We start from the raw sequence: 12,856 nt of genomic DNA on the forward strand, positions 1-12,856 counted from the left end.
TGAGCACTGTGGCTGAGGCTGTGCCACTGCACCCTCTCCTGGTGAGCCCCAGATGGCAAGTGGGGGGCACCCAAGGGTTCTTGGCTCCGCCCCCCTGCCCCTGGGTGAGAGCTCCTCTAAGACTGGAGAAAGGTCCCTTCTCCCACCTCTCACAAAGTCCAATAGCAGATGGCCTCTCCAGCTGCCCAGCCTCTGTTCTTCCTGCTTCATCGCCTCCCTCCTCATGAGCTCTTTCTGGCTTTGTACAAGCTGCATGAACAGGCAATGTCCAGCTCTGTGTCTGCTCTTGGCTCCCTCCACACCAACACTCAGCCTGGCTCTGTGCTAACCAGTAGCTCCTCCAAGGGGCAGGTTGGCCAGCTGTGGAAAAGCCCACAGCTACCTGTCACAGTCAGGGGCCCTTCCTGCCCCACTGCCCACACCATCCACATCTTCCCCTGGACTGTCACATGAGCCTGTGTCCATTGAAGCCTCCTGCCCTCATCCCACTAGTTCCTTGGCTGCTCTGCAGTGGCTCCTTCTCAGAGAGGATGGCTTTTTCATTCTCTGTCTCTCCATAAAGCAGGGCTGGGTCTGTGTTGCTGGCCACCAGGTCCTAGCATCTGGCACAGAGCAGGCACAGAGCAGAGTCAACAAATACTATTGAAAGGAAGATTAGGAGGCTCTGGAGGGCATGAGGAGTTTCCCTGGGTCAAAGGCAATGAGTGATTTTTTTTTTTAAATAAAGACACTTTATTTACAGATAATACAAAATAAACCACAGGACAAACTACTATGCAGGTAAGGGATGGCCCCCACAAAACCCCCCTCCCCATCCCAGAAGAACTTATGTAAAAAATTAAAAAGGCCCTAGAAGGAAGGAGAGGTGGGGCTGGAAGCACCTTTGCTGATTGGGGATTGGGGCCCACAGTCCTCAGCCATCCTGTTCCAGGGCAGAGTAGACCCTGGCTTGCTTCCTTCGGAGTCCTGGGCCTAGCAAGGAGGGGACATGCTGCAAGGGCAGTTGGTGGCTGTTGCAGAGGCTGCTGGGCCAAGGACCCTGACTTCTGACTCTGAAGGGTTGGAGTAAGTGGGTTTTGGGGATGGGCATGGGGGTGGCATTATTGCAGTGCTCCAGCTGACTTCTTCCTGGCCCTGTATGCGGGTCTGCACCAGGTTCCAGGGAGCAGCTGTGTCGGGGAGGAAAGCAGGGTCCTCAAAGTGACGATGTTGTTGAATCTACCACCTCACGGCCGTTGCAAACGGTGGGGACAAACTGGGAGCCAGATCCTAGGAAAGGAAGCCAGAGATTGGGGCCAACTCTGAGGTCCTTCACAGAGAGGGGGCAGCAGAGGAGGCAGGCTCCTTCCCCCTTCATTCCTCCCTCTCCTGTCCAGCCTCATCTGAGGGGCCCTCCACCTCCAGTCAAGGAATCCCAGCAACCCAAGGAGTGTCCCCCATGCTGAGGAGCTGAGGCAGAGAGAAGACTGCTTAGGATGAGTTGCTGACCTTGGCCGAGGCTGGAGCTGGCCCTGGTGGCGGCGCTGCTGAAGCGGCTGGTGGGTGCACGGTGGCTGACCACATTCTTCTGTGGCTGGAAAAGGATGATGTGCAACTTGGGTGCAAAGAGACAGCCGAGCACCACAGAGCCACTGAGGCTGACTGATACACACATGGTGGTGGTCTGTACCTGGGATGGGTGAAGTCAAGGATGAGTCTGGCCCCAGCATCCCTGCCCAGGCTATGGGGGTAGGGAGTAGGGAAGATGGTAAGCATCCAACACCGGGCCTTGGTCCATTTGCTAAGCCCCAAAGGATTTCTAGGAAGGTGGGCACAGTCCCAGCATCAGCCTGTGGACCACCTTCCCAGGGAGATCAAAATTCCAGCTGAGGGCGTGAACATGCAGGGGTCCAGGGGTGTATGTGTGCATTGGAGTACACGTGCTGGTGTGTGTATGAGTGTGTATCTGCATGCATATGTGTGCAGGTATGTGTGTGTGCATGAGTGTGTGCCTATGTGCACGTGTGCATGTGTGAGTACTGTGTATGTCCAGGTTAGTCTTTAATCACCTATGATTGGCATGCAAATGCAAATCATATGCAAATGCAGGCTGAGTCAGAGCAGATTCCCTCCCCAGCCCTGGCCTCCACCAACCAGGCAGGTGGCCCAGCAGGTGCAACAGCAGCCAAGCCCAGCCGCCCTGGCCCCCAGCACTGCCCACCATACCTCTGTCCTGGGGGAAAGGGCCTTTCCAGGGGCTCTTGTCTCGATTTTCCTGCTCCTTTAATTGTTAAGATTGTCAGTTCAGACCCTGCTCTACACTCCCAAGCTGAGTGACCTTAGGCAAGGGATTGAACCTCCCTGAGTCTCCGTTTCTTCGTCTGTAAAATGGGGAGAGCCACGGAGTTTACTCCAGAGTCGTGAGGACTCACCAAGATGATCCTTTTATTGTTCAGAGCTCAGCTCATTGTCACCTCCTCAAATAAGCCTTCCCTGACCACCCCATCAGAAGCAGCCATTGCCCCCTTGAAGCTAAGGAGACCTACGGAGACACTCAGTGCCAGCTGGAACTTTGCTTGGAAGCCACCAACTGGGGTGCCATTTCCACCTGCTTTATCCTTCCTCAACCCTGTATCTCAGATCTCAAGCTGCTCTGTGCTTCACCTTCTCTGCCTTCCCTGCTTTCTTCTCTCAACCCCAGAGCTGCACAGCTCCAGGGGGGCGCCATGCCACACTGCACAGTTCTGAGAGGCATCAGAATTGTGCCCTTTGGAGCCATATGGCCTGATAGCCTTGCCATTCCCATTCCTGCTTTCCACTCTCACCTCCGCCTACCTTCCACCATCTGTGCCTCCTCTCCTTGAGGGAGGTCAGTGCACACCTTCTGCTCCAGTCAGCCTCTGTATTGACTACCCTCCCCTATCTTCTCCACCCAACTTATCCAAATCTGCCTGTCTTGCAGAGTGCAGTTCAAGGACTCCTCTTCCAAGAAGCCCTCCATGATTCCCTCTAAACACACAGACACACACCATACCACACCACACCACACCACACCACACCTCCCTCTTCTGTGCTCTTTCTAGGACCTTTGGTCAACCTAACCAAATCAGCAACATTTCCTGACTCAATTCTTTAGTTGATCCCCTGATCACCCACCCACTAAACCAGGTGTCCTCTTCTGCAGCTAACCCTTCAGTGGAGCAGGGCAGTTCATTTGGACATATTTCAGCACATGCATCTCCTCAAGCTTAGAGCATGACATCCAAGTCCTGAAATCTCAGCTGTAACTCCTCCACCTCCTTGGCCATTGCCTTAGGCCCCACTCAACCCTCCTGCCCCCCCCACTGGAGTCCAGTCCCACCTGGGTCACCACAAGCTGTGTGCCCATGGGTGAGCATTCAGCCTGTTGGAACCTCTGAGTTATCAGAAGAGTAAACAAGATACTGGGAAACAGAAGGTCCAGTGTCCACTCCCACCCCCAGCTGCCACTCTGCAGCAGGTAGCTCACCCGGTAGTCACTGGAGGTGACATAGAAGATGGGCAGGAAGGCCAGCCAGATGATACAAGTGGTGTACATGGTAAAGCCTATGAATTTGGCCTCATTGAAGTTCTCAGGGCACTTGCGGGTCTTGAAGGCATAGAGTGTGCAGAGTGCGATGAGGAGCACGTTGTAGGCCAGTGAACCCAGCATGCTTGCATCTCGATGGTTGCAGCGCAATGTTACCACCTCCCGCCGCTCTGGGGCTGTCTCCTTGCCTGTGCCTGGTGCTTCCACCACCAGCCAGGCAGCTACAATGAGCAGCTGGCCCGAGATAAGTGCCAGGCAGATGGCCACCTGCGAGGCAGGACTGATGAAGCGTGGTCGCTGGGCTCCCTCCCGGGCCCCACCAAAGATGCGTGCAATGCGGTTGGTCTTGGTGAGCAGAGCTGAGTAGCAGACAGAGAAGGCAGTGCCCAGACCAAGGCGCCGTAAGGTACACACCACCGTGGATGGCTTGGCAATGAAGATGAAGGTCATGCAGTAGCAGAGGAAGACACCGCCCAACAGGATGTAGCAGAGCTCCCGTCCAGAGGCCTTGACCACAGGTGTGGCATTGTGCCGCACAAAGACACCCAGCACAAAGAGGGTCGCCAGGGCACCTAGACAGGCGATGGTGACAGGTCCCACAGCCCAGGCATCACCCCAGCGGATGTACTCCTGGGGCAGCTCAAAGCAGCCGGTCAGGCTGGCATTGGGCCAGTAACCCAGGCCACAGTCAGCACAAGTGAATTCGTCCAGCCGGTACTCGTAGGGCTGGCAGGGGATGCAGAGCCAGCAGCAGACCTCCCCTGGCTGCACGCTCTTCACTTCATTCTGGAGACAGGGCTCACTGCAGCGAGAGGCGGGCAGGGGGCCGGCCGAGGGCGAGGCCCATGGGATGAGGCTGGTATCCAGGGTTAGGCCTTCTGCCCAGTAGCCTACCTTCTGGTAGCGATAGCGCCCACTCCCTGCCCGCAAATAGGTGAAGATGTTGTAGCGACCAATGCCATCACCAAAGCGGTCAAAGCGGACCTCACTGTGCGTGTCAGCCGGGCGGAAGGGGGCTGGAGTTGGGGAGGGAAGAGAAGGTTGGATTGGTGGGTAATCTTGATGTGACCTCAACCCTCACCCTACATGGGACCCAAACCACAGAGCTGAGGCCACTCCTTGCTCTTCCAAGCCTCACCCCAACACTAAAGTTAGCCTTCCTCCCCGCCATTTTTCTAAATGAGAGGCTACAAACAAATCTCAACTCTAAACTCCAAATAGAACCTAAACCTCAAAGCCTAGGCACCTCCACAAACCTACTGCCCTCACCAATCCCCAACCATGACTCCCCAAAACCTAGCCTTATACCTACTCTCCCATATCTTCCAACCTAGATCCCAACCTTATCATAAGACACACCACAGCCCTCTCCCCAGACTTAACATGGACTTCTTCCCAGCTAAATTCAGCCTCGTGTCTAGTCCTGGTCCCACTTAATCCACTTAATGACAATCCAGACCCTCCAGTCCTAATACTAACCCCAATGCTAGCCAAACCCCAACCTCAGTGGTCATCTATAACCACTGATGGTCACCAGGATGTACTCATCAGGCAGCTCACAAGACACTTCAACTCCTCATCTCCGCTGGCCTGGGAACCTCACATCTCCCAACCAGGCTCAGGAGGAAGCAGGATCCCTGCCATCCCAGGTGCCACTGAGAAGTTGGAGTTCATGCTAGCATATGATGTGCTTAAGGCCCCACCATGAATGGTGCAGCCTGGAGTCCCTTGAAGGTCCCCCACAGCCTGAGGCATTCATTGTTCTTAAAACCAGGAAGTTGATTAAAATAAATCTAGGTATGAGGGCGCCACTTAACTGACTCAGTCAGTTAAGTGTCTGACTCTTGATTTGGGCTCAAGTCATGATCTCAGGTAGTGAGACCCAGTCCCACATCATCAGGCTCTGAGCTCAGCGGGAAGTCTGCTTCTCTCCCTCTCCCTTTTCCCCCTGCTCCCACTCATGTGAGTTTGTTCTCTCTAAAATAAATAAATCTTTTTAAAAAAGGCCTATGGGGCACCTAGATGGCTCAGTCAGTTGAGTGTCTGCCTTCAGCTCATGGCTTAGGTTGTGGTCCCAGGGTCCTGGAATCAGACCCTCCTGTCTGACTCCCTGCTCGGGAGGGAGTTTTCTTCTCCCTCTGCCCTTCCCCCCACTTGTGCTCTCTCTCTCTCTCTCAAATAAACAAAATCTTAAAAATAAATAAATAAATACCTATAAAAATAGATTTTGGTATGAAGAGACTGGCCACCTTGAATGAAAAAAATCAAGTCTAGGAATAAATTTTCTCAGAAAACGGAGTATTTCTTAATGCTCACTTTTAACCCATCCTTATTCTGACTCTCACTAATGTTTTCCTGCCTGAGAATGGGCTTGAGAACCGCCAGTTCCCACTCCCTGCAGGATAAAAAGTCAGGAGGGAGGGAATACAAGGCCCAAGCAGGAAACTAGAGACCCTCCAAGTGCAGTACCATGTCAGAAAGTGGAACCTCAGTCCTGGCTCCAGTTGGAGAGCCCTGTCTAGCCATCCTTGTCCTGGCTCTGCCAGCCCCCTGGGTGACTCCCTTGCTTGCTGTAGGCCATGTTCCCTTAGCCAGGTAATGGAACCTGAGGACCCACTCCCTCCTGTCCTCCAAAGGCCAACAGCTGGTGGCTACTGGCTAGCCTCATTACCATCAAATTTGACGTTGAGTACGAAGTCCTTGTAGAGCCGGCGTCCATTGACAGGCCGCATTGCATCACAGAGTTGGGTGGTGTTGGGGCAGAGGGCTCGGTGCATGTTGTGCAGCGCATGGGCCATGGCATACACTGCATTAACGACAAACATGATCTTGGACTCTTGCTCAAAAGGCACGGCCCGTAGTGAATGGGCTGCGCAATCTCGCCGCCGGAAGCTACAGTGGAACCTCTGCTCCCAGAACTCACGGAACCAGGGGTTCCGGCTGTTGTTCCAGGGGTCCAGGCTCCGGAAGTAGGAGGCAAAGTCACTGATGGGATAGGAGGCCAGCTCAATAGTGATGGCACCCTCAGCAGCCCTCTCACTGCCTGCCACCACACTCTCCAGGGCCCCCCAGCCATCGCTGGCCACCCAGGTGAAGCTGGCATTGAGGCGCTGGGTAGCCGCGAGGAGCTCGCGGGCATCCTCAGAACGGGTGAACAGGACAGCCACACGGGCACTGGGCTTCTGCAGCAGGGCTCGCACCACACCCTCAAAAGCTGCGCGGCTCATGGCACGGCCCACTTTCTCCGAGGTAGCCACACAGATGTTGCGGGCACGGGCCTCTAGCTCAAAGGCTTCGATGCCTGTCTCGCCATAGTCACCCTCGGATGCCACAGTGGACACATAGGTCCAGTTGAAGAAGCGGAGAATCTCAGCCATGGCTTTGGCTTGGAAGAAGTCGGGGGGCACTGTGCGGGCAAAGTAGTCATAGCGGGACTTGTCACTCAGCTTGGCGCTGGTGGAGGCATAGCTAATCTGTGGGATCTGAAATAGCCGCAGGAGGTTGGCCACCTGGGGGAGGGGTAGAGCAGGCAAAGATCAGAGATCAGGTCAAACTCAAAAGACAGATGTGTTCTTCACAGCTACTCAACCTTGGGATCAAATGTCTGTGTGGTCAGCCTTGAGGTCTCCCTCACCCCAAAGACCTATATCCTGTCTTGATGTGTCTTCCCTCCAAGGGCACAGAGTTTTCCTTCCCAAAGGCTGGGAGAGAGAAGACCTAGGGCTGAGGCACCAGGCTCCTGAACCACACTAGAACCCTGCTTTCATCTCCCTTCAGATGCATAGCAGTAGCAAAAGTAGGGAGGCAAGGGAAGGTCCAAATCCTGAAAGGGGAAGAGGTTGGCACTTGGCTGCACAGGGCAGCAGGGGGCACTAGCTGGCATCTGGGCTGCTCAGGGTTCTTAGGCTTTCTATGTATTTGGAGCAGGTATCCCTTTGCCAGAGTCTATCCTGATGGAATGATAGAGAAAGAAGGAAAAAGCTTCCCCAAGAAAGAAGACCAGATCTGAAAGCCCTATGGCCTTGAGAACCCAAGAATTGGTCTCTACTGGATGGCTGAGCTTGAAATAAACAAGGCTTCCTGCTTAACACTGACTGCCTGGGACCAGCCCCCAAGAGTGGGGTCCAGACAAGAACCTGGTGAGATGGGTAGGTGAGAGCAGGACAAAATCCAGTTCCCACAGGAGGGAGTTAGGTTTGTCTTTGCACACAGGCTCTTACTGTGAATCTCAATGCCTCTCTTGTACTTTCTGCCTGTGTCCCTGGGCAAGTTAGCAAAACTCTCTGAGCCTCAGTTTCTCATTCCTGCCTGACAAGGCTGCTGAGCAGATAGAAATGAGAATGTATGTGAGGCCACAGTGACTGGCATATGGAAGACGAGAGGGATTTGGGCAGGAATGGGGAAGAATGATAACAGGCAGGTGCAACCTAAGGATGAAGGGCTGGGTCTTGTTTTGACTCAGACAAGGAAAAAGTAGACCGATGTTAAAGTGTGGGTCCTGCTATAGGAGGCAGCAGCTTGGGGTGGGAGGAAGGTGACTGGGTCCTGGAGATGAATGCATGGAGCCCTGAAGAGAATTATGGAGAGGGTGGGTGCTAGGAAAGCACCTCAGAGGCCCCTGAAGACATCAGCCAGTGGGAGGTGGCACATGTAGGTGGCTGCTACCGGCCACCTCCAGTAGGTGGGACTAGCAGAACCGGTAATTCATTCCCTGCAGTAGGGGGATGAGCAGGCCTCCCTGATCCTAGGCCAGAAGCTGCCTCCATAGTGCAGACTCCTGCTTCATTTCTCCTGAATAAGCATTCCACGTCAGGGGTCCTGGCCTGCCTCTAATTCCAGTGCTCTCAGCCAGACTCCTAAAAGAAGCTTAAGCCCCAGCCAAGGCCCTCCTTGCAAATCCTGACCCTGATCCCAGTTCTGACCTCATCTGGCAGCCTGTTCTGGGGACCAGGCAGGCAAGGGTCCAGGTAAGAGGTGGGACCCAGTCTGGGAGGGGGAAGATCCCACTTGGGCTAAAGCAGCGAGGTGTGCTCAGGGATATCAGCTGGGCCAGTACAATCTGCTTACCTCTTGTGAGAAAGCAGGAGGATGGAGGACCTTGTTTCTACCCCTTCAAATCCTGTCTGTACCCCTTGAAGACCCTAGGGGACTCTCCCCCTGCTAGACACATTCTGCTTTTCTTTCTCCAGGGTCTCCACCCCTGTTTCTCTTCTCTGGGGTTCTCCTGGCTTTTGTCTTCCACCCGTTTCAAGCCCATGGAGAGATAATCTGACAGAGCTGGAGGCCCTTAGCTGAGGGCCCTGGGGGATTGTTTTCACGTGCCCAGCACCTGCCTCTCTTCAAGCCTCAGTTTCTCCATCTATAAAATGGGGTATTAATAACAGCAGCTAATATTGATTATGCCTCTGATACATGTTTTGCATGTATTATCTCATTAGATTTCCACCACAACCCTAAGAGTGGCAAATGTTAGGATTGTCCTATAGTTCTATAAGGAGGAAACAGAGGCATAAAAGGGAGAAATAGTGCCCAGAGTCACATAGTACGTGGGAGAGCCAGGGTTCAAACCTGGAGTTCTGACTCAAGAGGCCTGGCTACTAAGCTTCTCATGACTGTTTAACCTCAGGGGTGTGTGTGTGTGTGTGTGTGTGTGTGTGTGTGTGTTTGTGTGATGGAAGCGGGATGTTTTCCTTCCACAATCTCTAAAAATCAACCCCCACTATATGACAGAGGCATTTTCTTAGTATCACACAAAAAGCTACTTATAGGAAGCTCCTAGCCCCTTTTCCAATGTGTGGCATCACGGAGCCCCGTTAAGAGGGAATTCTAGACTCCCACCTCCAGACTCCCTACCCAGCCCCCAGTTGGATAGCCCCCACATACCTGGATGGAGACATCGCTGTAGGAGCCGCCAATGACACCAGTGATGGCAGTGGGAGCATCACCGTGGGTGGCATACGAGCCATCGGGGCAGATGTGGCGTGAGCCATCGGCACCACGGCTAAGCGAGGCACGCACGAAGTCGAGTGCCTGCTCCAGGGCATGTGTGTCCTTGGAGCAGCTGTCGAGAATATGCGCGCCCAGGCGCACGCCTGGCAGCAGGTGTGGGTCACGGTTGATGCGGTCCAGTGCAAAAAGCATGGCCTCCAGGCGCTGGATGCCACGATGCTCATTGACAGGCCCACACTCCTCTGCTGGGCCACCCTTCTGGTGTACTGGAAACAGCCCACCCAGGACCAGGTCCCCCTCCAGGGTCAGCACCTTCTTGGCAGGGCCCTCAGCCACAGCGCCCCATAGCAGCAGCAGTGCCAGGAGCCCAAGCAGTGATCCCATAGTCCCAAAGGGGATGGATGGGTCCAGCAGACCTGGGCCTCCAGGGGATGAGGATAGAAGCAGCAAAGGCAAAGAAAGGAGGAAGCAGGGACCAGGAAAGGACAGGCAGGAAGAGAATTTAGAAGGGACCCAGCTCCTGCAGAGAAAGAGACAGACAGACAAACAGGGAGAAGTGGAACCCAAGAGTGGCCAACCCTTCTAACTCTGCCTTCCCCAATTCCCTTCCCTAGGGACTTTTCTAGGGAGTCAGGGAGAGACAGTATCACAAACTAGGCTGAAAAGCTCCCGGGACACCCTTTGGCCTGTTTCTCAACCTTGCCCTGATCTAGGTCTGTAGATGGGCTCCATGCCCATTCCATACTCAGCAGAGAAAGAGGGAGGCAGAGAGTAGAGGCCCAGACAAGTCAGAAGACCTGAGCCAACACTAATCCTGTTGTGAATCAGAGTGTCCAAGACCTTGTACAAAGCTTCTAGGACCCCAAAGTCAATATTGCAGCAGTGGCCAGGTTAGAGTATAAACTTGGGGCTCTAGTCCCTATGCTGAGACTTGTGTTTCCAGAGATGGGCCCTTGTGGCTGAAACCCACCAGGAAAGAGGGAAGGAAAAAGGTCTCCAAAGGGTAGTTTCCAACTCCTACAGAGACTGGAGCCCAGGTGAGCACCCAAGGGTCCTAGCCCCTAGTTCTTAAAAATCCATCCCCAGAGCCCCCTGACTGAGGAAGTAATAGAATCTCTAGGCCCTGGGAGTTTGACAGCAAGGTGGAGAGGCTGGCCCCAGGGAGGGTCACTGAAGTGGCCTTAAGTGGTCTTAAGTCAACAGGGAAAGTAGATGTGAACATATGTGTGTCCAGAGTCAGGGGCAATTCATCTGGTCAGAATCTCAAAACAGTGCTCAAGATGAGACTTTTGGACACCTTAGCTCTGCATTAGAATGCTGTTCGAGACTTTATGCCTCTGTTTTTTCTTCAGCTCAGATCCAAGTAGAGACAGTCATCATCTCTAATCTCCCTATCCTCATCCTCTCCCCATCCTGTCCACCTTGGCCCTGGCCCTCAGAGACCCCTCCTTCCCTCTTCCACTCTGCAGTTCATGGTTTGTACCCCAGCTACCCTCCTGGATGCCCACCCCACACAGGCTCTCACAATCATGCAGGCTTGGGAAGTCTAGGAGAGGGAAACTGAGGCTGAAGAAGGCCAGCCACTAGTTCAAGGACCCCAGGTCCTGACCACAGAAACTGGGATTCTTCACTTTGTCCCTCAGCTCCCCAGGGTTAATCTCTCCCTGGTGCCAGGGCAGGGAGACTGGGATCCTGTGGGTACCCAGAAAGAAGCAGTTCAACCAGGCAACCAGGAGAGAGAGGCAAGCATGAAGACCAGGACAGATAGGGAAGGGACCCAGATGGGGGCTGAGGCCCAAACTAGTCAAGACCACAAGCCTCTCACAGGGGCAGCCAGGACCAAAATCCAGACAAGGACAATACCCTGGAGGGAGACAGAACCCCAGAGGTAGACAGCCAGGGGGCCTGTGCCACGAAATCCGGGCAGGGAGTGATTGAGCCCAAGAGGCTGACACAAAGACAGAGGCACAGACAGACAGACCAGAGGATGGAAGGAGAGGAGGAACGAAGGAGCGTGATGCAGGGCGTGCGTTCTCTGGGGAAGAAAGGCGGGATGCCTGGGGCTGTCTTCCCGCTTCCTGGAGCTCCTGGCAAGCACTGTCTGGGCGCCCTGGCCCGTCCCGGCCCGGGCGCCCCAGAACTCGAGGGCCCACGGGTCTCCGGGACATGGGGTCAGGATCAATAAGGTTGGCGGTGGCCGCGGCACCACGGGCTTACCCTACCTGGCGCGCCCGACTCCGGCGCGGAGAGAAACGGAGAGGAGCGGGGGGCGCAGGGTTCCAGCTCTCGCTCACTGGCTTGCTCCCTCGCTCAGCAGCTCTGCGCTCTCCGCCCGCCAGCTCGCCCGGCCGCTTTCAATCGCGGCCCGCCCCGCCCCGGGCCCCGGCCCGCCCCCAGCCCCTCCTCCGTTCCTCCCCACTCCGGATCTCCCGCTCCCAACCCGGCCTCCGCCTCCCTCCAGACTCCAGCACAGCTCCTTGCCCTGCGCCTCCGGCTTCTGTTCTTCGCGGGGCTTCTGTCCCGGAGCTGTCCACCGCGTGGTGCTGAATCCTCCGGCGCTCCTGCTCTGCGCAGGAGCAGGTGTCTATCAGGCCCCTCCACCCCGTGGTCACACTGCAGCCCACAGAGCAGCGGGTACGGGACACAGGGACGGGAAGGTCACTGAGTCCAAAGAGGTATACACAGTGTTACGGGTGCTATCTTTGAGAGCGGAGGGGCTAGCCTTAGGGTTGCAAAGTGCCATTGGGAGATATGTAGAAGGACACCTGGGAGATAAGTAGAGAGCTTAGCCTGCTGCAACAAGTCTGTCCCTGTCCTCACATCCATTCTCTCCAACCACAGACTGCAGCTCAGTCCACAAGCCAGACTTGGGGTAGGGGCATATGCCTTTGGCCCGATGTGAGAGCTGGGGCTTGCTTGAGTCACTAGGAGGAAGACATGGAGGAGGGGTCAGAGGAGGATGGGGTTTCCTCTTCCTGCAGATGACCTTTAAAGCTGCTACCCACCACCACCCCCATACCTAGCCCTGACCTCCTGCCCCACCAACCTCCACTAATCCCCACCCTCGTGTACAATGGGTATTTATGGCAAAAAGATATCAACCTGGGGTGCGTAGGGGTGCTGCAAGGCCAGGGACTAGGGTCAACCCTAAGGAACATGCTGGGGCTGGCAGGGGCATCTTGGGGAGGAAGGGAATAGGGAAGAGGCTCCTGAAACTGGCTGCTGCGTAGGAGGGAATGGGAGCTGGAGCCCAATCAGAGGGAGGACAGCTCTGAGAAGATGCTCTTGACTCTTCTTCCCTCCTGCAGCAGAATGGAGGACGCCCCTGGGTAGAAGATGGTGGAAAAACTGCAGCAACCA

At 55.0% G+C, this 12,856-nt stretch overlaps 1 protein-coding gene across 4 annotated transcripts; it reads right to left on the reverse strand.

Annotated features, from left to right (window-relative positions):
• Nucleotides 1-739: 739 nt before the first annotated feature.
• Nucleotides 740-11,799, reverse strand: GRM2 (glutamate metabotropic receptor 2). 4 transcript variants are annotated; one of them, XM_055344804.1, is made up of 5 exons: nucleotides 9,431-11,799; nucleotides 6,219-7,056; nucleotides 3,488-4,563; nucleotides 1,489-1,573; nucleotides 740-1,269 (listed from the first exon to the last, which is right to left on the reverse strand). In XM_055344804.1, the coding sequence occupies exons 1-5, from the start codon at nucleotides 9,878-9,880 to the stop codon at nucleotides 1,196-1,198; spliced, it is 2,523 nt and encodes an 840-aa protein (XP_055200779.1). In that variant the 5' UTR covers nucleotides 9,881-11,799; the 3' UTR covers nucleotides 740-1,195. The 4 variants fall into 4 exon arrangements, 3 of the variants coding, with proteins under 3 accessions (XP_055200779.1, XP_055200778.1, XP_055200780.1); XM_055344803.1 differs by having other exon boundaries at nucleotides 1,489-1,669; XR_008666905.1 differs by lacking the exon at nucleotides 740-1,269 and adding an exon at nucleotides 2,206-2,360 and having other exon boundaries at nucleotides 1,505-1,573.
• Between the last annotated feature and the right edge of the window lie 1,057 nt (nucleotides 11,800-12,856).

Source organism: Nyctereutes procyonoides, unplaced genomic scaffold (assembly GCF_905146905.1).
Source record: "Nyctereutes procyonoides isolate TBG_1078 unplaced genomic scaffold, NYPRO_anot_genome, whole genome shotgun sequence".
NCBI classification, from domain to species: domain Eukaryota; kingdom Metazoa; phylum Chordata; class Mammalia; order Carnivora; family Canidae; genus Nyctereutes; species Nyctereutes procyonoides.